General features: G+C 45.8%; 1 protein-coding gene across 3 annotated transcripts in view; it reads right to left on the reverse strand.

The window, feature by feature from the left end:
* SWEETIE (HEAT repeat-containing protein) overlaps nucleotides 1-24,334 on the reverse strand; it is a 147,147-nt gene that overhangs the window by 75,004 nt on the left and 47,809 nt on the right. For all 3 annotated transcript variants that reach the window (XM_086808885.1, XM_086808884.1, XM_086808886.1), the window contains exons 4-5: nucleotides 1,446-1,682; nucleotides 1,138-1,227 (exon numbers count right to left, since the gene is read on the reverse strand). In XM_086808885.1, the coding sequence (XP_086665011.1) occupies nucleotides 1,138-1,227; nucleotides 1,446-1,682 (327 nt within the window). The remainder of the gene's footprint in view (nucleotides 1-1,137; nucleotides 1,228-1,445; nucleotides 1,683-24,334) is intronic.

The following is a 24,334-nucleotide window of genomic DNA, read 5'->3' on the forward strand; positions in this document are numbered from 1 at the left end:
GTGTTTGCATCTCTTTAGCTTCATGAGTTCTAACCACATAGAGGTACGATCGTGCGACATACCTAGTAGAGAGGAATCAATCCATACGCTTCTCACATTCACTTTCCCAAGGTTGACCATAATGCAAATCAAGTCACAAGGATGAGGATGAGCCACAAATATATGGCAGGTCAAGACATCCAAGAAATTGAGGTTCACTAAGGATATGTGATATGATATTGAGAGTTCAATGCAACAAAGATAGGTGCATCACGTCCTATGCTGTCTATAAGTTATATATGCATCACGTCCTATGCAGTCTATAACTAGCTAAACTCTTGCTGAGGAAGACTCTCCTTATCTCTCAATGTGTCTTACAAGTGTCTGCTTGTTTCTTTGTATTTTTTGTGGTAGTCATGCATCTTTGTTCCTACATTTCTATGACCTAGCATGCAATTGTATATCCCTTGAAACTGCACTATGCAGAGCTTTTTAGTATGGCATATTGTTGTCTCTACCTCTATTGTGTGTCGCATTCTCTACACATCCAATGCTTGCCGTTTTCCATGTCACCTTGATCTGCCTCCATGTCTCGAAGTAGAGCTTGTGTGATGAGACTCTAAGATATCCTAATCCTCTGTTGCTTGCATCTATAAGCATTCAACCAATTGAATGAAACCATCCTCTGTCGTTGTGAGGAACTCATCTCCATATACCTCAACTTAAAAGGAAGTATGTCTTCATGTGTTGTACATCAACAAAATCCTTCCTTGCTCTACTCAATATCTAGGTGCTCTATGATGCTGCATTTTTTTGAAGATTAGACCATAGAATCGATTGATGGCTTCAATGTTTGTCAAACAAGGCCATTGCAAGTAGATAGTAAATCAAAGAGTTCATCACGTAGATAGCAAAGGATTTTCTGTTTCCAGCCATGAGAACTCCGTCAGAACTTTTAGCTAGTAGAGCAGACCTCCCAAGTTCACTCACAAATCACTCAACATTTTACAAGAATCTGTCCTTAGACTGCTAGCTAACATTGAGGTTGCATTATGAACCACCACATCATTTGATGGTGTTGATAAATCTTGACTTTAAAATCAAGCAGAACCCACAAATAGAATACAAGACAGAAGGCAAATTGTGGAGAAAACATACTTGGGCCTCTGGGTTAAGACCAAGAGCGAGCAGAGCTCCTAAAGCTGCCGCAAAGGCATATCTGACAGGTTGTGAAGGGTCTTCTAATGCCTGCACTAACATACATCAACCTTCCATAAAGCCACAGAAAATCATGTTTCGTATTAGGCTGAGTTTTGAGATGAAAACTTTACTCAGCTTTGTAGAAACTGATTGACAAAACTACGAAACAGAGATGGTAGAAAAGAATGAAAACTTTACTCAGCTTTGTAGAAACTGATTGACAAAACTATGAAACAGAGATGGTAGAAAGAAGAAAACAGTTTTACCTTCACACAAAGAGCAGAGCAGTTTTCAAGGCCGCCAGCTCCTATACCTGGCCCACCAGCTAATGCAAAAGCACGCAAACAACCAGCTGCTGTTGCTCTTACAACTGGAGACTTGTCTACTGCTCCAGTTCTCAAAACAACACGCAGTGCTTCTGAATAGGCTGAAAAAGATCCTCCACCCCCTGAGCCTTCCAATGCATCCTGAAGCAATTGCAATGCTGCTTGTCTTACCGAGACCTGTACACAGAAGGTGCCTTAGTTGTTGATCCGCAAATGTACCAAGAGTTAAAACTTGGTTCTAAGAAGGATCACAGAAAATCAAAGAACTCTTGGAAGTAAATTAAGCCTTAATTACAAATAAGATTACAAATAAGTTAACAAGATAATGAAGCTCAAAACTTATCAATCCATTCATAAATCTTACTCTAAGCTCCAAGTACATGGTTAGAATATTATATAGCTGCAAATGGAAGCATCTAGATAACCATTCTTCTCCTCGATTTGCTCCAACAAATCCCTAAATTCCCTCAATCATCTAGAATCTCTCGATCACCCTAAATTCTCTTGATCAGCCCATGTGGCTCCATGACATCAGCATGCTTATATCACCAATGGGGGGACATGGCATGGCATGTGGGGGTCATGGCATGGCATGGAGATGCACCTCGGGGCCGTGGGACAGGGGTGGGGGGGGGCGCATCAGAGGGGGTCATGGCATGGCATGGGGGTGGGGGTGCTGTCAAGGGGAGCCATCCCGTATTCCATCCATTTACCCCCCACTATGGAGGAACCTACCACTTCCATCCATTTCCCCCCCACAATGGAGGAACCTACCACTTCCATCGTTTACTTACCCTTTTACATTCACAAAATCAAATCAACCTTTGGACCAAACACCATACAAATTTCTTTTATTCAAACCTTCACACGTGTACACAATTACATTTTGGCATTGTTATTTAAGCCAATAATAAATTTCTAGCATTTGAGTGATTAAAATTCAAGAACTCCAAGTTCATGGTGAGCACGACTGAGCCCCCCCTCCCCTCACGTTTCTGTGACCCCCCCCCTCTCTGCATTTTTCTACGCTGCCCCCCCACTCATTCGCCCTCCGCACCTGCCTCCCTGCCCTGCCCGCCTCCCCTCTCCCCTTCGCGTACAAATGTTGCACTGATGATCATGCAAGTGTGTCACTGTGTACCCCAATGTCAGGTGCACGTGACATTCCCTCTTGCTTAACTTGGCACGGCAGGTTCCGGGCTCCTGTTTCTCCCGCCCCCGTCTTCCCTCTCCTTCGCTCCCCTTGCCTACCCCACCACGGCAGCACCACCCGCCACACCCCCCCGCCCCCCCACCTTGCGTCCTTTTCAGCTTTCAGCCTTTCTTCCTTTCTCCCCTCCCGTGCAAGTTGAGCTATCAGTTTCTTCAAGGTTTTACGCTCATTTTGGCAAGTTTCGGCCTATTCTGGCCTTCACCCTCAAGAGGACTCCCGATCGAGGCCACCGTTGCTTGCATTTCCTTTTCCAAAGCGGATCTTCAGATTCTCGCCACAACTGTTGCCACATTAGAGGCCTCCACCCTGGTTTGCAAAACTGTTGGTAGCCGCCCTACACGCGGACAGCTTAGGGATCTTTTACAGGCCAGCCTCATTGGCGAGCTTGCAAAGATCACAAATATTCACCCTCTGGGGCACAGATACTACCGGTGGAGTTCGACTCGCCAACGGTATCAGACCGAGTCATGCAGCTGAGCCCCCTTGCATTGCGTACTGCGCACTCCTTCTTTGCACGGTGGCAGCAGGGCTTCAATCCTGCATCTGACCCTCTGGCTGGCGTGTCGGGTTTCCAGTGACAGTTTGTTTCCAAGGCCTTAGGAAGGAGTACCTTCCTCTTCTCCCAGTGATTGGTGGTGCCATCGGGAGAGTGATGGAGTGGAGCCGCCATCCAGGGATAGGCAGTTGAGCTCTCCCACCATCTCCACGATCTTCACATCACTGACATACCCTTTTTTGGCCTTTGGCTAGGATGAAGCTTGGAGGCTCAGCCCATCGAGACCAGAACGGAGAGATGGTGCACCCCCAACCTGGAGGTGTTGCTTTTTGTATTCACGCATACTTCTACCACAGTACCTCTTCCCCCTTCTTACAGACACCTCCATGCATACGCTCTCGCTCAGACAGAGTGGCGTCACATGGAGGACAAGATCAGTGCCCACCTAGTGCGCCTTCATACCCGGACAGATTGTGACTATTCCCCGTCTAAACCCTCGCCCAAGACTCTTCGAGTGGAGGGCAGTTTCGCTACTGCCGCATCACACAGAGATTGATATGCGAATTGTCTCATGGAACATTCAGGGTTTAGGGGCCTCAGTGCTTGCAGAGACGAGCCATCCTCAAAGGTGAGCTTCAGGGAGCCATGGTTGGGGGACCCATCGACATTATATTCCTCCAAGAGCATCACCTTTCAGAGGGGCACACCCACCGATGCGGAAAGATTCTTCCAAGCAGGAGTCAACACTTTCTAGTCTCCATCCTTCGGCCCCTTAGGGACGCAGGGAGGGGGAGGTGTGTGTGTTTATGTCAGTGAGCAGCTTTTGCCATCAGTCACAAGCTCAGGAGTCTAGTCCCGGGGCGTGCACAATGGATTACCATATTGATCGGAGAGGATAGCGTTGGCTTCCTCAATGTTTATGCTCCGAACGCCGCTGTAGGAAGAGCCCTCTTTTGAAGCACAGTCCGGCAGGCTCTCCCCCAGGCTGACTTTTGGTGCTTGGACGATGACTTCAACATTATAGAGGCAGCAAAGGAGAGACTCGAAGGTGAAACGGCCACAGTCTCAGGAGCAGAGTATTCGGCCTGGGAGGAGATGATTCTAGTTCTCAAGGGACAAGGCCCTTGGCATCTTCCACAGTTTAGGCGTAGCCTCGGGAGCCTTAGCTTCTCGAGATCGGATAGGAGCAGCACCGGCCCTAACCTCTCTAGACTAGACAGGTTTTATGTTGATGAGTGGGCTTGTAGCCGTGGGAGCATGATCGGTATCCTGGCAGGCACTACCTTTTTCTTTCACACCCCGGTTATTCTGTCCTTAGAGGACCCCTGAAGGCATGATAGGCATGATAGGCATGCGAGCTCTAGGATTTCAGACAGCCTCATTTAGGACCCCGAGATACGCAGCAGGATAGAGCAGATTGGGCAGGATTGGACTTTATCTCAAGCTCTGTTGCGTGCACGTTGGATGTGGGACTAGGGGAGATCAACAATTTCTTACAGGAGGCAGCCCAGAGCCGATTAAAGGGATTCAGGAGCACGAGAGGAGTCTCTTTACAGCGGCTTCAAGAGAGGTCCCCCGATAACCAGTGGATCGAGAGACAACTTGCCGCCCGCACAGAGATTAAATCCATGGAGGAGAGGATGGTGGAGTACAGGTATCATGCCAGGGCTTCATTCTAGACTCAAGCCGGTGGCAGAGTCACACGGGATTTCTTTGAGATAGTCGGCCCCCACATGAGGAGAGACGGCATTTGCAAGTTGCATGGCCAGGATGGAGCTATTGTTTCAAATCCTCTCCATGTGCGAGCCATCGCCGCGGACTTCTTTCGGTCTCTTCTCACAGGTGCCCCATTATCTCCACAGGTGGTGGATGCACGCGAGAGGGTCTAGTGGCACACGAGGGAGGTGGTTCCCCCTTCTCTTCGGTCCTTCTTATTGACACCATTCACTGCTAAGGAGTTGGCTGAGGCATTGACGGCACTTCCTAGGGGCAAATGTCCGGGGGTGGACAAGCTTCCAATCTCTTTCTTTCTTCGTCATTGGGACATCATGGAAGGCGGCCTTCAAGCTGCCTTCAATGAGATTTTAATCACATGTGACATACCAGAGAGGCTCTCAAAGGGCTTGATTCACTTGATTCCCAAGGAGGGTGGTGACAAATTGGAGATCCGGCAATGAGACCCATCACTCTTCTAGGGACAGCCTATAAGATCTTGGCCAAGGCCATCGGTAGGAGACTTCAACCTTTTCTCCCAGCCTTGATCCACGACAAGATCGGAGCATTTTGGACAACATCTTTACCTTCTGGGAGGCGACAGCTACGGCCAAGATGCGGCAACAGGACCTCATTCTGCTACTCCTAGACTTTGAGAAAGCTTAGGATAGGGTGGATAGGAGCTTTCTGGAGGGCAAAATGAGTCGGATGGAATTCCCCATGGAGTGGATTCATGGAGTCTCAGGACTTTACTTAGCCTCACATAACCAGGTTCTCATTCAAGGAACCCGTGGCATTAGATTCTCGCTTTCCCGCTCAGTTCGACAAGGCTGTCCTTTGGCACCTTACCTCTTCCTATTCGTCGACGAGGTCATGAGTAGTTTTCTCTCAACCCAAGAGACCAGGCTTCAAGGATTGCATCTTCCCCTCCGCACATAGGAGGAGCTACTTGACTCAGAGTTTACAGATGACACAGCAGCTTTCCTTTCAGGAGATGTGCGGAATCTCCAGAGATTCGCAGAGGCGAAAGATATTTTATGTTGCCCAGTTGAGGCTTTCCAGTGGATCCCGAGGGGCACTCCAGTTCGTTATCTTGGTTTCCAGGTGGGCATTGATCTCTCTCCCGAGCAACAGCTCGCCTCGCTTCTTCTGAGTATTCGGAAGCTTTTATACTGGAGTTCGGCGCGGCTCTCCCTTTAAAGCAGAGTGGTGGTGGCGAACCAGGTACTTCTTGCCACCATGTGGTACATCACTTCGTGCTGGGCCTTTTCTCGGGCATGTATTGGCCAGGGTACAGCGATTGATCCGGTACTTCTTATGGGCCGACAGTGACCGGGGCCAAGGTGGCATGGAGAGTGATCATTTAGCAACGTCGTAGAGGGGAGCTAGGCCTCATTGACCCTACTATTCAGAGTCGTGCCCTACTGGGCAAGCTAATTGTTAGAGGAGTCCTTCCCAGAGGTGAGCCCTGGAAGGATTTCCTATTGGCCCAGATTTCAATATGCACTCCTAGTCTTGGGGGCCCTTGGCCGCAGAGTACCAAATGGATCTTCACAGAGATGTGAGCCCGCGGTTTTAGTCCAGCTTTTGAGGATAGATTTGCAGTCAGCTTACTTCGAGCTTGGGATCATCTCACACCAGCCCTCAAACAGATAGCTCCAGTTGCCTCAGAGGAGCAGCTTCAACAGCCTTTGGTCTGGAACCCCCTGATCCGTCTACCCAGTGGGCCTGACCGCATGTATCATGGGGCGCCTTGAGCATGGGACCAACCAAGTCTCTTGGAGATGGGTTTGCACACAGGCAATTACCACCAGAGGTGCACGAGAGAGGCCTGACAGGGGTCCAGGGTAGAGATAGGCTCAGCATCAACATCGCTACAATTTGTCCACATGAGCTCAAAATATTCATCAAAAGCATACATATCCCTCATAACAGTGAGATCTGTATCATAGATTATGGAGACAGCATGTATCTGGGGTTTCCTTGTGTCACGTGCACACCCTATTGGTGTACAAGTGACATGGCATTCTTAGCATCCATAAGCTTTAATCAAATAGCATTCATGAGCATCAAGTATTATCCAGGCATTTTCAGCAGTTATTCACAATAGATCACAGCATGAGCATCAGTGTAAGGGGCTGTTACAGCACCTACAGTAGATACACAAGGCATTTAGAGCATGTAGCCCATCAAGTCAAGGCATAGGGAACCAGCCGACAGGGCCTAGTCAGCAGCCGACTCAACATCTACAACCAGCCGACAGCAGCTTTGAGCATTTATGGAGTCATGAAGACACGGACAGGCTGGCCGACTGCAGTACACTGCCCGACCAGCATCACAAATCAGTATATATTGAAGCGCATCATTCATTCAGTCGATATCTGGCATCTTCTCAGCGTTTCCTTCCTAAGGAGCAAGGGGAGTCAGCAGTTCATCGTCATCATTCAGCATACATTCAGCAATTCAGTCATCATCTCTTGCCTCCTACATAGAGGAAATCTCAAGGGTGGACCTCAGCATTGGAGAAGGGAACATTCAGTCAGCATCAGCATTCAGCATCTCTCTCTCTTCCCGAGATAGATACTCATTAGGGACAAGCATAGATCTATTCATAGATCTCAGTTGTAACCATTGCATATAATATAGCTGCATTGCATTGCATTGACACCATCGTCTATCTCTTAAGTATAATTAAGTGCAATAGTTAAGCCTAAAGTTGTTTTACTACGGTCGATCCCTCACATGTCACATCTTGAAAAAGCATCAGTTGTCTTATTTTCTTTCCCAAGTGTGCATAATTTGAAAATGAAATTGTGCCAAATAATTGGCCAATCTAAAGAGATCTTAGGTTGAGATAGAAAATACATGAGGCTTTGATTGTCTATTTTGATGATAAACTCACCACCCAAGAGGTAATGCTTCCAAATCTTCAAAGCATGGATGACAGTCATTGTCATAGGTGGGAGCATTCTTTCCCAAATTTTGCAATATTCTCCTTTCAACTGCATGCCCTTCTTGGTTTAAAACTGCACCAATACAATCTCCTGAAGCATCACATTCTACAATAAACACCTTTGACAAATCTGAACAATCAATACCTGTGCTTTACTCCCATAAGACTTCAAAGCCTCAAAAGCTTCTTTCTCCACCCCACTACTTACTTTGTCAAATCATGTAATGGTCCCGCAACCACTACAAACCACTTGATGAATCTTCTGTAGTAAGAGCATAGTTCCAAAAAGATTCTAACTTCATGCTGTTGGGGTAAAGGCATTATGCCCACCCTTATAGTGTGTACAAGCCCATAAAATTTATAGTACATAGTACACTTAGTACTTTTAATGTACTAAGTGCACTATGTGTACTAGAGCAAATATACATGTGTGATAGGGGAGTCACACACTCATACTTTGTGAGTTGACTTATCCCCACATGTCTCTCTCTCTCTCTCATCCTTCTTCTCTGTGTGTGTCTCCCACATGAAACCCTAACTCTCTCCCTTCAACTGGTATCAGAGCCTACAACACAGTTCATGGCCTCTGCAGCTCTGCCTCGCCTGCAGTCCCTTGACAGCACGGCTCTCTAGCAGCTGCTTTGCAAGGCCTCTGAGTGCCAGCTGTCCACGTCCAATTGGCTCTCTGTTCTCGCCCTTATGAGGGAAGAAGCCAGCCAAAAGAGTCGTTGAACCAGTCAACACAGGCAGGTGGGCGGATATGCGCATGCAGGCAAGCGGGTATGCACACTCAGGCGGACACGTAAAAGCAGCTCCTTCAACTGGCGCCGGCGTGACTTCGACTCCGTGCACGACCTCATCGCAGAGGACTGCATCTACGAAGACCTTGTCTTCCCACAGCCCTTCATCGGCCTGTGTGCCATCCCCGCTTTGTGCCCGAACCCTTGTTGCTGACCGAGTCAGCTCAGTCTTCTGTTGCACGCCTGAGGAACTGCCGTCTGCACGTTTGCTGCCCTTCAACCCTGCTCCCACCACGTCAACAACTAGCCGCACCTAGACTCTGGAGTGCAGCCTGCAACAGCCCGTCAGCAAATCCCGCCTACTAAATTTGTACGAGGTATTTGCTTCAATTTTTTGGGATTTGCATGTCCACTTTCATCAATTGAGTAGGTACATGTCCAAATGGCTCAGATTTTGAGCACAATTGGCAACAACATTGGTCACATTCCGGGTCAATTGGCAGGAAATTGGATGTTAACATTTAGGGCTTTTGATGTAATTGTGCCATTGGGCATTCATACACGCTGTATGATGTAAGCAATCTCACATTCGGGGCTAAATTGCAGGAAATTGGAGTGCAAATCAAAGGGCTTTTGTGCCAATTGGGTTGATTTGCATGCAGGCACTGGCATTTGATGCTTTGGGCAATGTGTTGATGCCCGTCAAGCACTCAATGTGCCAGTAAATCAAGGGGCTTTTATGTATTGGATGTATATGTGGCAAGGGGGAAGCATTGTGAAGACTCTGGATGCCTTCATGTGCATTAATGTACCATTCATGATCAGAAATTGATCTTGAATCAAGGGGCTATTCAAGATTTTGTGCTTGTTGAGCTTGGCAAAGCAGCAGGGAAGACTTTTATGCCTTGAACCCTCAGTAATCCACTTGCAGTCAAGGGGCTTTTGCTCAATTTCTGTCCGAGACTGTTGTATGCAGTGGTGGGGACTGTCAAGGTCTGATTTTCACTCTTTTGGACAGCCAGGAGAGCATTTATTGCTACTGTACTTGCGGGTACAGATTTGGTACAACTTTGTACAAGTTTTGGCATGGCTGTACATTGATTTGAGTGAGGAAAAGGCTCATTTTCAGCTGTTGTACTTGCCGGTACAGATTTGGTACATCATTGGTGAGCACTTAGTACTGTTGTACAATATTTTCGAAGGGGAACAGAGCACATCTAAGGTGCTGTCATAAATCTGCAGCAACCAGATTTTGGTGATTTTATCACAATCAGTGGGAGGAGAGTTGCATTCGTGCTTCCGCAGTGGGAGATAAACTTTGGGAGAACAACTGTGAGCACTTTGTGTGCTTTTGGTGCAGTGTTTGCACATCTTGCAGGGAGTCAGGCATTGACTGTGTCAAAGGTTGCATATTGCTATGGCAACCACAGGTGAGAGCTCTTCATTGCTTCACATCAAGAAGCTTGAAGGCTCACATAATTATGACATTTGGCAAACCCAGTGCTATAATGTGTTGCTCCAGAAGAAGCAGCACAAGCCCATCAAAGAAAGGGGTGTAATGCCCGCTTCTCTTACCGTTGAAGAATGGGAAGATATGGATGTCACAAATCCCTATATTCTAGGGACATGCGGATGCGTGTCAGGCCTAGAAACATGCGGATGCATGTATGTATTATACCTGGGCATGTGTATGGATCATATGAGTGGATGCATATGAGTCCAAGGACATGGCAGGACATTTGTGGACTTTCAGGCGGTGCCCGTGTGGATTCCGGCCATGCACACATGGTGTGTTATGATGGCAGGCGGAATATTTTCAAGTACAAGAATGATGATAGGTGGTTCTCCAAGTTTACATGTGCACAATGCATAAATGATGCATGCCATAACTTTATTTTACTTTGTGTGACATTGTCTTGCTGCCTGGACAATGCTTGTTATTTTGGCTTGTGAAGTCCGAGGGACCGGGGACGCCCGGGCACCTTGTGAACGCGTGTGTGCACACCTGTTTGGGCCTAAAACTGTGGGCTTATGGGTTTTGCAGGTGGTAAGTGCGTCCACACTCAATTTACAGCTTATTTCATTTACTACTAAAGTTTATTGGTTTGCAGGTCCACACTCATTAATAAGTGGCCGGACAACTTATAATGCGTTCGCATTTGGTTGGACCAAAATTAATGAAGTCCGGACAGCTTATGGCCATTTCCCATTTGGTTGGACCTAAACTTATACAAACAAGACAAATGGAGCACTATGGGCTGGACACCTACCTGGACACCTTATGGGGACACTTGTCAGCCTGTTTGTGAACCCACCAAGCCCCTTAGGTGGCACTGGAGAAAGGCGCCTCCTTCAAGAGGCCATTTGGACTGTTTTATTCATAACTCAACACATTGGAGAGCTGGTTGAAGCTTTTGGAGTTGCTACAGGGCTGGTTGCTTGCTTCCCGGACTCACACAAGCTTGGATAATGATCCCCACACTCTTCTAAAGGGCTGGTTGGTAAATTTCAGACCTGTATTTTCTGATTATTGCGAGTTTTGGGCTGGTTACAGGTGTCCAAAGTCAACTTGGACAATACAGGACAGCTCTAGGGACCTCCACAGGGCTGTAGGACCCTTTACAGGTGGATTTCTCGCGATGGAAAGCTGCTGTTTTGGACTGGTTATTGCATAAAACAGGTCGGACAGCAATGGAATATGTGAGCATGGATGTGTCTCAAGGATTCCTGGAGTAACAGGTGTTTAGGGCAAGCATTGGGAACACTTGCTCGCGGAGAACACAGGTTTCTGGATCAGTTTCTCGCGTGGAAACAGGGCCTAAAGATCCATTTACATCTTGTGCAGGGCGGAGTACCTGTGAGGATTGTGAAACTCTTGTGCAGGGCGGATGTACCTGTGAAGAGGCTTGTGCAGGGCGGATGTACCTGTGTGTAGGGCGGATGTACCTACAGATTCTCTTGTTTGAAATATATTCATTCATGATGTATTTGGAAGAATCAGGTGCAGGCTGGTGGTGAATCCCCAGGCACCCGTAATCTTGTACTTTGCAGACTCTTTTGGTAATATAACCTAAAGGGGGGGGGTCAGCCTATCATCGGCCCCTTTATGTGGTGTACTGTCATTTTCAGCTTTGTGGTTGTAATGCTCAAGTGTTAAGTGCTCAGAATCTTGTTCACATTTATACGATTCCAATACACGCGTCCGCTTCCCGTTACATTGGTATCAGAGCTCAGTTTTTCCCCTCATTGGAAAACGGTCTGAGGCTTGGTATCATAAGTGGTGACCTGATTTGAGTGTCATGGACAGCCACATTTCTGACAGTGTGGAGAACACACAGGACCGTGAATTTCATGGTACAAGGGATGCAAGAGATGCTGCAGGCAATGATGTCTATGGAGATGCAGGTACTCATGACACTATGCATTCTGATTTGGAATCTTTGAGGCGTCAAGTGCGACGCTATAGGGCTGAAACCGAAGAGCTTAGGTCATTGAAAAATGACCCGGATGTACAAAGGGTGTTGGCTGCGAAGGCAAAGGCTTCGGTCCATGAAGTCACTTTTGAAGCAATTGCAAAGGAAATGGATGTTGAGAAACCCCGAGAGCTTGCACTTGCATACCTAATGGTTAAGGGTGATGTATACACTGAAGCAGATGGTAGTTTGACTTTCAAGAAGCCACCCCTCATGGCTGCCCGTGGTGATGCACATGATGCACAACAAGCAGAAAGAGCACAGCAAGTGCCAAATGCTGAAAGGACAAGAGTCTCTGGTGCTAGGCTTGATGCAGGTCAAGAGAAGAGTAAGGATGAGGGATCCTCTACTCATTCCCGCTTTGCTCCAAGAAGACATGTCCGTTCTCGTGTTGAGCTTTCCACTCATTTGGAGAGTGTGACTCAAGAGAGAACGAAGAGGGATCGTGAATCTTCATCGCGGCATCATCATCATGCAGATGAACAGGATGTACATAGGGATGTATATAGAAGGAAGAAGCCTCGAGAGTTCAAGTCCGGTGACAAGGATGTAAAGTTTGAAAACTTTCAGGGACGGATGGACTCTACCAAAGCACTTGCTTTCATTAGACAGTTTGAGATAGCTTTTTGCAATGAAGACTTCTCGGAAAAGTCTATGCTCAGGCATGTGGGAATGCATCTCAAGGATACGGCAAGTGATTGGTGGCTTGCAAAAATACTTGATGGAAGTGCTGCCCCAACTTGGTCTTCTTTCAAAATTCAGTTTTATGATCAATTCTTACCACCAAACTTTGCAAAGGATGTACGCAAGGAGTGGGACTGGCTGTCCCAAGATGAGGGAGAGTCCGTTGCTTCATACATAGCAAAGTTTTGGAAAGTCCTTCTCAAGGTTACTCCCTTCATGAAGATTGGAGAGGACGAGAAGAAGAGAAAGTTTGAATCGGGGCTTCATCACATCATCCAACAAAGCTTGGGAGTGTACCCAAATAAGACCATACAAGAGCTTATACACTCAGCCATGATTGCGGAGAACTTGCACATAAAAGCACCCACAAATAAGCCATTTGCAGGTCAAAACAAGAGCAAATTCAGGGCTGGTTATGACCAGAAAAAGGGTGGACAGCCACCTAAGAATGCTCCCAAAGATGGCCGAGATGCAAAGGATGACTCCGAAAAGAAGCCGGGGGGTAAACGCCACAATTTTGGGCTCTCAAAACAGCAATTGGAAGAGTACAGGAAGGCTGGAAAATGCTTTAAGTGTGGCAGTAAAGATCATATATATCCTAAATGCCCACAGAATCCCAAGAATGCTGAGCCTAATGTGCAAAAACCTCTTGTGAATGTTGTACCCGATGTGCAGGGTAATACAGGGCATGAGCCCAAGAGTAGAGTCATATGCAAGGCTTGGGGCAAATTGAAGGATCAGCCCGCTTTGTTTCTTTTTGATGATGCTTCCACAGATAACTTTATATCCGTACAGATGGCTGCCGCCATAGGTCTCAATGTGGAAGACATGGGAATGCAAATGAATGCAGATGCCGCCTTTGAGGGCAAACAGGTTGATGTAACTCCGGTCATTGGTAAGCTCCGTGTACATATACAGGACTACCTCGACTATGAGAGCTTTCTAGTGGCTCCTCTTACAGGTTGTGATGTTTTGTTGGGGAGGCCCTAGCATCACCGTTTAGAGCCTGTTAAGGCTTACAAAGAGAAGAAAATCAGCTTTGTACATAGAGGCCGTGAGCACTCTATAGATGCTGGTACTACTGGAAGTACCATACCTCTTGTAAGCCATGTACAAATTAATAAGGCAATAAAGAAATCAGCTTGTTCTTACTTGGTTTTTGTACGTGATACCATTGAACATTCTAGTGTTGATGTTAGTGCTTTAGATCAAGACAAGCTTAACTTTTTGAATGAGTTCAAAGATTGTTTTGCAAATGCTTTGCCAGCAAGGTTGCCACCAGAGGCGCCGGAAGATCATTGTATAGATCTAATTCCCGGTAGCTCTCCACCTAATAGGCCACCATACAGGGTGAGTGCTAGTCAACAAGAAGAGATTATGGCACAGGTGAATGAACTTTTGGAAAAGGGTTTGATTCGACCTAGTTCCTCGCCATATTGCTCGCCGGTACTTCTTGTTCAAAAGAAGGATGGTACTTACAGGATGTGTGTTGATTACCGTGCCCTCAATAAGATAACCATCAAGAATCGGTTTCCCATTCCGCGCATTGATGACATCTTGGACAAGCTTGAAGGTTCGGCATGTTTCAGCCGAATAGACCTCAAGAGTGGGTATCATCAAGTGAGAGTGGCACCTCAAGATGTACACAAGACTGCATTCAGGACAGCCTTTGGTCTTTATGAGTTTTTGGTGGTGCCTTTTGGTCTTACAAATGCACCCGCTACCTTCAACAGGATGATGGACAGGGTGTTCAGAAAGCATAGAAAGTTCACAGGTATATTCTTTGATGACATTATTGTATTCTCAAAGAATGAAGCCCAACATCGTCAGCACCTGGCTATTGTGTTTAAAGAGCTTAAGGAAAATCAGCTCTACATAAATGCAGGCTTTTCAGTTGCGGTCAACTGATTAGAAGCCGGGGGGGATGTCACAAATCCCTATATTCTAGGGACATGCGGATGCGTGTCAGGCCTAGAAACATGCGGATGCATGTATGTATTATACCTGGGCATGTGTATGGATCATATGAGTGGATGCATATGAGTCCAAGGACATGGCAGGACATTTGTGGACTTTCGGGCGGTGCCCGTGTGGATTTCGGCCATGCACACATGGTGTGTTATGATGGCAGGCGGAATATTTTCAAGTACAAGAATGATGATAGGTGGTTCTCCAAGTTTACATGTGCACAATGCATAAATGATGCATGCCATAACTTTATTTTACTTTGTGTGACATTGTCTTGCTGCCTGGACAATGCTTGTTATTTTGGCTTGTGAAGTCCGAGGGACCAGGGACGCCCGGGCACCTTGTGGACGCGTGTGTGCACACCTGTTTGGGCCTAAAACTGTGGGCTTATGGGTTTTGCAGGTGGTAAGTGCGTCCACACTCAATTTACAGCTTATTTCATTTACTACTAAAGTTTATTGGTTTGCAGGTCCACACTCATTAATAAGTGGCCGGACAACTTATAATGCGTTCGCATTTGGTTGGACCAAAATTAATGAAGTCCGGACAGCTTATAGTAGCCATTTCCCATTTGGTTGGACCTAAACTTATACAAACAGGACAAATGGAGCACTATGGGCTGGACACCTACCTGGACACCTTATGGGGACACTTGTCAGCCTGTTTGTGAACCCACCAAGCCCCTTAGGTGGCACTGGAGAAAGGCGCCTCCTTCAAGAGGCCATTTGGGCTGTTTTATTCATAACTCAACACATTGGAGAGCTGGTTGAAGCTTTTGGAGTTGCTACAGGGCTGGTTGCTTGCTTCCCGGACTCACACAAGCTTGGATAATGATCCCCACACTCTTCTAAAGGGCTGGTTGGTAAATTTCAGACCTGTATTTTCTGATTATTGCGAGTTTTGGGCTGGTTACAGGTGTCCAAAGTCAACTTGGACAATACAGGACAGCTCTAGGGACCTCCACAGGGCTGTAGGACCCTTTACAGGTGGATTTCTCGCGATGGAAAGCTGCTGTTTTGGACTGGTTATTGCATAAAACAGGCCGGACAGCAATGGAATATGTGAGCATGGATGTGTCTCAAGGATTCCTGGAGTAACAGGTGTTTAGGGCAAGCATTGGGAACACTTGCTCGCGGAGAACACAGGTTTCTGGATCAGTTTCTCGCGTGGAAACAGGGCCTAAAGATCCATTTACATCTTGTGCAGGGCGGAGTACCTGTGAGGATTGTGAAACTCTTGTGCAGGGCGGATGTACCTGTGAAGAGGCTTGTGCAGGGCGGATGTACCTGTGTGTAGGGCGGATGTACCTACAGATTCTCTTGTTTGAAATGTATTCATTCATGATGTATTTGGAAGAATCAGGTGCAGGCTGGTGGTGAATCCCCAGGCACCCGTAATCTTGTACTTTGCAAACTCTTTTGGTAATATAACCTAAAGGGGGGGGGTCAGCCTATCATCGGCCCCTTTATGTGGTGTACTGTCATTTTCAGCTTTGTGGTTGTAATGCTCAAGTGTTAAGTGCTCAGAATCTTGTTCACATTTATACGATTCCAATACACGCGTCCGCTTCCCGTTACAATGGATGAGCTGGCAAGATCCACCATCATGTTGTCTGTGTCAGACACTTTGCTTTTCAGCATACGTGAAGAGAAGACAACTTGGGGAATGTGGCAAAGATTGCACTACTTGTATGCCCAGCAAAGTGCCTCAAGCAAAGTGTATTGGTTGAAGAAACTCATAGGTCTTCAAATGAAGAAAGGGGCGTCTATGACAGCCCATCTAATGATTAATGGTGTTGTCAGCCAGGTCATCAATCAAAAGTTGGCAATGGACGATGAGTTCAAAGCCACCTTTCTCTTATGCACTTTGCCAGAGAGTTGGGACACATTCAGGACACCCACTAGCAATTCAAATGCTATGTTGTCATATGCAGATGTGGAGGGTGCTCTCCTTCAAGAGGAGATGAACAGGAAGAACAACTCTGTTGGAAAGTCCAATGCAATGAATGCACGTGGGAGATCCCAGCAAAGGGGTAAAAGCCAAGAACGGGAAAGGAGCAAGTCCCGCTCCAAAAAGGACTTGGAATGCCATTATTGTGACAAGAAGGGACATTTCAAAAAGCAATGCTACAAATGGAAAAATGATCAAAAGAAAAAGGGCAAAGGAAAAGACAAAGACAAAGATCAAGCCAAAGATGCAAAGCCAAAGGGCAAAAGTGGAGTCAAGATTGAAGAAGTCAATGTGTCACATGCAGGTGACAGTGAGGATGAAGTCCTATTCATGTCTTCACTTGATGCCCATTCACTCCATGCAGGAGATGGTCATGGTATGCACTCATGGATCATTGATTCAGGTGCCTACTTTCATGTCACAGGTTGCAGAGACTTGTTTGTCAGGTATACTGCTGGCAATGAAGGAGTAGTTTATTTGGGTGACAACCATGCATGCCAGATTCTCGGCAGAGGTGATGTGAGGCTTGTGTTTTCAGATGGCTCACAGCTTATGCTCCATGATGTCAGGCATGTGCCTGAGATCAAGAAGAATCTGTTTTCTACTGGACAGCTTGATGATGCTGGTTATGTTACCACATTTGGTAGTGGAAAGTGGAAGATTAGTAAGGGCTCACTGGTTGTTGCCAGAGGCTCTAAGGTGGACACTCTTTACTTCATGCATGCTGGTGTTTGTCACCATGCTAATGTAAATGCAACCGAGCTGCCGGAAATCTCTATGTGGCATAGCCAGTTGGGACACATGAGTGTCAAAGGAATGGAGCAATTGTCTCGTTTTGGTTACTTGCCTTCTCTAAAGTTCTCAAGTTTTCAGTTTTGTGAGCATTCTCCAGTGCCCCCACAAGAAAGCTCTTGGACAGAAAGATGCTCAGTTAGAGCTTGTGCATACAGATGTATGTGAGATGCCTCAGCTTTCTTTGGGAGGGGCAAAATATTTTGTGTCTTTTATTGATGATGCCACACGCAAGGTGTGGGTTTATCCTCTTCGTTTGAAGAGTGATACATTCTCAGTGTTTGAGAAGTTTGTTGATCAAACTGGCAAAACACTGAAGGCTTTGCGTTCCGACAATGGTGGAGAGTATATGTCCAAACAGTTTCAGGACTTTTGTGATGCTAAAGGCATCAAGAGGGAGCTCTCTGCTCCTTATGATCCTCCACAAAACGGGACAGCAGAGAGGATGAACAGGACCATTCAGGAGAAGGTCCGTTCTATGTTGTCACATGCTGCGTTACCTCATGGTTTTTGGGCTGAAGCTGTTATGACAGCCGTTCACCTTATAAACAGGTCACCTAACACAAGGCTTGGTGGGAAAGTGCCAGAGGAAGTATGGACAGGGAAGCCTCCGTCCTACAAGCACTTGAGAGTGTTTGGTTGTGTTGCGTACGTGCACATACGCAGGGAAATACGCACCAAACTTGATCCTAAGTCCCACAAATGCATATTCCTAGGATATGGTGACAGAGATGAAATGGGGTATAGACTTTGGGATCCAGTGAATAGAAAGATTATACGCAACAATGATGTCATTTTTTATGAAACATGCATGTATAAGGAGCCTGCAAGGCAACAGGAGCCTGGCAGAGTCATCTTTGATGATGATGGACATCATGGACAACAACCAAGGGCTGTAAATCAGCCATTACAACAACAAAACCAGCCCTTAAATGGTGCTGGAAATGGTCCAAATGGACAGCCAGAGATGGCAGAAGATATCCCTATGGATATCCCACAGTTAGAGGACATACCGGGCATGATCTTTCAACCTTATGGCATGGAACAGGAGCCACCAATAGGTGATATGCAGGCTGGACAGCAACCTGCAAATGATGGTCATTGGGCACGGAGGTCCACAAGACCCTCCAGATCCCCTGACAGGTTTGTTCCAGGGGTTGACTACTTGATGCTCACTGACTGTGGGGAGCCCTCATGTTATAAGGAGGCTTTACAGAGGGCAGACAAGGCTCTTTGGGAGCGTGCTATGAAGTCAAAGATGGATTCTCTGCACAAAAATGGAACATGGAAGTTGGTGCATTTGCCTACAGGCAAGAAGGTTTTGCCATGCAAGTGGGTTTACAGGCTCAAAGTTGCACCTGATGCAAAGCCAAGATACAAAACTAGGTTAGTGGCTAAGGGCTTCAAGCAGGAATATGGTGTGGACTTTGATGAGATCTTCTCTCCAGTGGTCAAAATGACCACACTTAGAGCTGTATTAGCTTTGGTTGCTCATGATGATCTGAATTTGATTCAGATGGATGTGAAGACTGCTTTTCTTCACGGTGATCTCCATGAGGAGATATATATGCAACAGCCAGAGGGTTATGCAATGAATGGAAAGGAGAAGCTTGTATGCAAGCTGAAAAAGAGTCTTTATGGGCTCAAACAGGCACCAAGGGAATGGTATCATAAATTTGATACATTCATGAAATCCCAGGATTTCAGGAGGAGTGACATAGATCACTGCTTATACACCAAGAAAGCTTTGGATGGCAGTCTATTGATCCTCATCTTGAATGTTGATGATATGTTGATTGCCGGGAAATCTCGTAAAGAGATGGATGCCTTGAAGAAGAGGCTGCATCAGACCTTTGATATGAAAGATTTGGGTGATGCAAATCACATTTTGGGTATGCGGATACTTCGGGACAGAAATCAGCATGTGTTGTATTTGTCTCAGAAGGAATACATTGGCAAAGTTTTGCAGAGGTTCAATATGGAAGGGGGGAAGAAGACTAGTACTCCTTTGCCTCCATATGTGAAACTCAGTGCTATGGACAGCCCAAAGTCAGATAGTGACAGGGCTGATATGGCCAAGATTCCGTATGCTTCAGCTTGTGGCAGTCTCATGTATGCCATGGTTGCTACCAGGCCGGACATTGCATTTGCAGTGGGAGTGGTTACTAGATACATGGCCAACCCTGGCAAGAAGCATTGGGAAGCAATGAAAGGTGTCATGAGATACCTGAAGGGCACACAGGATATGTGCATATGCTTTGGCAAACAGGATGCATTAGTGCATGGTTACACGGATTCGGATTATGCCGATCATCCAAATAACCGGAAGTCTACTACCGGTTATGTGTTTACATTCACAGGAGGTGCTGTGTCATGGATATCCAGGATCCAAAAGTGCACTGTCTTATCTACTACAGAGGCCGAGTATATTGCAGCCACAGAGGCTTGCAAGGAGGCATTATGGCTATCTCGGTTAGTGGTTGATTTGGGTCATACAGGGGATATTCCATTGTTGCATTGTGACAGTCAGAGTGCCATCCAGTTGGCAAAGAACCCTGTCTTTCATGCAAAGACGAAGCATGTGGATGTGAAGTATCACTTCATCAGAGAGGTGATAGAGAACAAGCTGATTCAGCTTGTCAAGATTCATACGGATGACAACCTGGCTGATCTGTTGACAAAGAGTTTGCCTCCAGAGCGGTTTGCTCATTGCAGACACTTGATGGGCATTGGATGAGGCCAGTTTCAGCCTTGATATGGCCTTGTATATTATCATGTACATGCTGATTTTTTTTTTCCTTCATTTAAGGGCACTTTGCCTTTAAGTGGGAGGTTGTTGGGGTAAAGGCATTATGCCCACCCTTATAGTGTGTACAAGCCCATAAGTTTTATAGTACATAGTACACTTAGTACTTTTAATGTACTAAGTGCACTAGAGCAAATATACATGTGTGATAGGGGAGTCACACACTCATACTTTGTGAGTTGACTTATCCCCACATGTCTCTCTCTCTCTCTCATCCTTCTTCTCTGTGTGTGTCTCCCACATGAAACCCTAACTCTCTCCCTTCACATGCACAGTGGTCAATTCTGGCCATTCCATAATAGCCTTGACCTTGTCTAGATCCATCTAAATCCCATCTTTGGACACTATATGGCCTAAATAGTGAATTTCTGACAGGAAAAACTCACTCTTCTTGCTATTCGCATAAAGCTTGTGCTTTCTCAATTGGAAAACAATATCCAAATGCTTTTTATGCTCTTCCTCATCATTAGAATGTATTAAGATATCATCAAAGAATTTACCTATGAAGCTTACGCGGGAAGGTGACTAGTTCTCCGAGGAATGAAGTCGATCTGATGATCTTCTGGCCTCTCTGGTGATAGTTCATCTGGTAAAGAATCTGCAAAACAATCTTCATACCTTTTTAAGAAATCAATCCTCTCCATATCCAAACTAAAGAGGGACTCTTCAAGCTCAGACTCTTTATTTTTAGGGTCTTTTACAAAAAGCAAGTATGAGGAAACAAACGATTTCATTGCTTTGGAAACTTGTACATGAGATATCATGGGAATAGAGTTTCCTTCAACTCCCACATCAAAAGATACATTCTTGCCTTTGAAAGGGAACCTAAACTTGCTTCAGTCCCAATCAATGGCTAGATCAACTCTCCTATCCCAAAGCATACCAAGTACAACATCACAATGGCTTAGATTTCCCATAACAAAATTCTCATGATCTACATACTTCCCTATCTCAATCCTAAGTTTCTTGAGGATTGGGGTGATGTGAGATTACATCCCTTCAAAAGCAAGTTGCAACACCTCAAGTTTTCGGAGTGCCAAACCTCTCCTTAGGCAGTTTGAGACTTTTATGATCCGAGGATAGATATAATGGTGAGTAGCACCAGTATCAAAGTGGATAAGAAGGTTGATTGGCAACCTTGTCGCAAGCCATAAACAACTTCCTCTTCTCTAAAGGGAGTATCTTCCAATTGCAAGAGTTCTTCAAGGAGAGCATTCACCAGAGGTGATTTTTGTGGTTGATTCTCCTTCTTTGGCTTATTGGAGCACTGTCCACCATATGTCCTTTTTCTCCACAGTTGAAGCATTTTCCTTCCTTGGTATACTCTGCCAACTGTTGATACGTCAGCTTCCTTTGGGAGGGCAGAGGTGGTTTACCACCATTCTTCGGCTTTTGCTCTTGTTGTTCTTCTTTTGGGGCTCTTCTTTGTAAGACTTCCCACTTGTCCAAGGCATATGCAATCCTCCTACTTCTATGGTTGTAACTTCAATTCATCCCATTCTTGTTGCACATCAGCTTCAAAGGATGAAGATAAAAACTTCTTATTGAACATCTCCTTGAAGTCCTTCCATGTCTTCAGTTCTTTCTCTCCATGGACAATCTTTCAAGACAACATCCTTCAAGTGCATTCTCGCCATCCTAATCTTAGACTTTTCTAAATAATCTTCACCACCAAAAGCAGCATCGAATTGCCTAATGAAAGAAACAGCTTTTTGAGAATCTCTCTTTTACCATAAAAAGCATCAAACTTGATGCTCTTTTCTCCAGGCTTAAACTCGTGATTGGCAGCTACTTGTGAAGTTACTTCATGAACCGCTACTCCTTTCACCATAACAACCTTAGGCGAATCAACCACCATGGACATTTATGGTTCTTTGGCTTTCTCCTTGTCCTTATGAGGATTTTCAGGACAAGATGAGGCGGCTTGGGTATGGTGGGACTTCAAGGTTACAACTTGACTACCTCCTCTAATGATGGTAGGTGAAGTAAATTTCATGGTCTTTTACTTTTTTTAAGTAGAGACTCCTCTCACGCTAAGGCGGGCTTTCGCTGTTGCAACACCATCAATCACAACAGCCTTCTCAGTAAGAAAGTTTTCAAGGACTTTAGCTTAAGCTCTTCTCTCCGTCAAAGCTTGAATGTTTGAATCTGCTTCGAGCTCTTTGCACCTTTGAATCTTCTCATAGTCTCAAAAAGACACCGTCAAAGAATGTCGAGAACCTCCAAATTGTTGATGAATACAGGTCTCTCATTCTGCTGACATGGTGAATGTAATTTGTGGGTTGGCCAAAAATTATGTCACCCCTTAGCTCTGATACAATGTAACACAGGGACACGTGAAAGTGACAAAATTAATGAACTACTTTTAACAAACCCACTTATTCAACAATCACAAATAATGAAAGAAAGTAGGATTCAGAGAAAAGAGAAATGAGACTTCACTAAGAGGGGAACACGCCCCTCTCCCTTCGTAGGAATTTATTGAGTCGAACCACGAGCATAAAGTGCCTGAACCTTTACAATAGATGAGAAATGCCTTTCTCAAATGAAGAGGGAGTGCTCCAATTTAAAGGTTTGAGGCTTCGATGCTCTAGAATGGAAAGAGTAAGGTCCAAATGACAAGTGGCTACTTTAATTGACAAGCGTTATTAGCTAAATTAACAAGTGTAAGGTGAAATCACAAGTGTAGAGACACTTGTCTCATTCTAGATGCCACATGTCCTAATTTAAGAGGTGATTCTTCTATAACCTTCTATGCTAAAAATATCCCAACTCATAAAGAATTTGACAAAGGTGCTTTAGTAAGTCTTGATCCTTGCGAAATTCCAGAGGTTTTGATGCGAGCAGAATTTCCATCAAAGTCTGCCAGCAACTCTCCTAGATTCTAGAAGTTGCATAGTTTGGGTCCAAGAAGGCTTCATTGTAAAGACGCACCTGTTCATGGTGTGTTTCAATGATTTGAGCATCTGGTTTTACATTCAAAACCACTCATCACTCATCTAGGCGTTCTAGTCAATTTGACCACCCGAGTGCTAAATCAAGTCATCTCGGCATCTAGTCTATGACCACCCGACAAAGAACTTTAGGTATTCTAGCCAATCGCCACCCGTAAATAGAAATGAGCATTCTAGATTAATTAGCTACTCAAAAGATATACAAATCATAATACATGCTCCATGAGCTATCTGGTAATTACCAACTCACATATGGAACAGTTTTTGCGCAAGACAATGATAAATTTGAAGAACAAAATGTCATGTGCATAGTGTGTATCTACCGTATGCTACACGCACACAAGACTAGCTTCGAGGTTTGGGGAAGCCTGGAGCTAGGCAAGCTGATCGGCGAGCTGAGTTAGGGATAGACTAACGGGCGGGCGCCCAAGTGTGGATGCCCCCGGTGACCGGCCAAGAGCCTATAAAAGGGTGGCCAAGGTTAGTCAATAGTTGATAGAGTCTCATGTGTCTTTGTGAGAGCTCTATGGTCAGGAGCCTAGATCTAGTGCAGACGTGCACCTGCTTTATGCAGCCGAGATCGACAGCAGTCTCAAGGCCCGCGAGGGTAGCTTCGTGGCAGTATGGAATGTCACGAGGTAGAGATTGGTCGGTACGTCCATCTAGTTAGCTCAGCTCGTGGCTCGGTGGGGACAGCCAAGACTTGTGGGCTTGCCCACGGCTGTCAAGGTTGGGAGGTGAGTCAGGCCTTCACCCCCTTCACATTTGTTTGGTTTGTTTGCAGGTTTCGAGTCTTGTACCAAGAGCGTTCTACGAGGTGATCCAATGGGGATTTGACAGTGGTATCAGAGCAAGCCTCGAGAACGACCAAGTTGGTAGGTAGAGAAAAAAGAGGTCCAAGAAAAGGTACGAGTTCGAGAAGATTGCTGTTTTTTCTGTGCATACTGCTGTTTTTTCAGATTCAGCATGTTTCTTTGCATCGTAAGAACCCGTGATGGGGATCTTGGTCTTGTTAAGGGTTGTCTTGATTAGCTAGAAGAACGGCAACAGGTGAAAGAGCCTGTCGGCTGTACCGTTTTGTAAGGAA

This window comes from Cibotium barometz, chromosome 14 (genome assembly GCF_041138505.1).
Source record: "Cibotium barometz isolate CiBa-2024 chromosome 14, ASM4113850v1, whole genome shotgun sequence".
Taxonomy (NCBI): domain Eukaryota; kingdom Viridiplantae; phylum Streptophyta; class Polypodiopsida; order Cyatheales; family Cibotiaceae; genus Cibotium; species Cibotium barometz.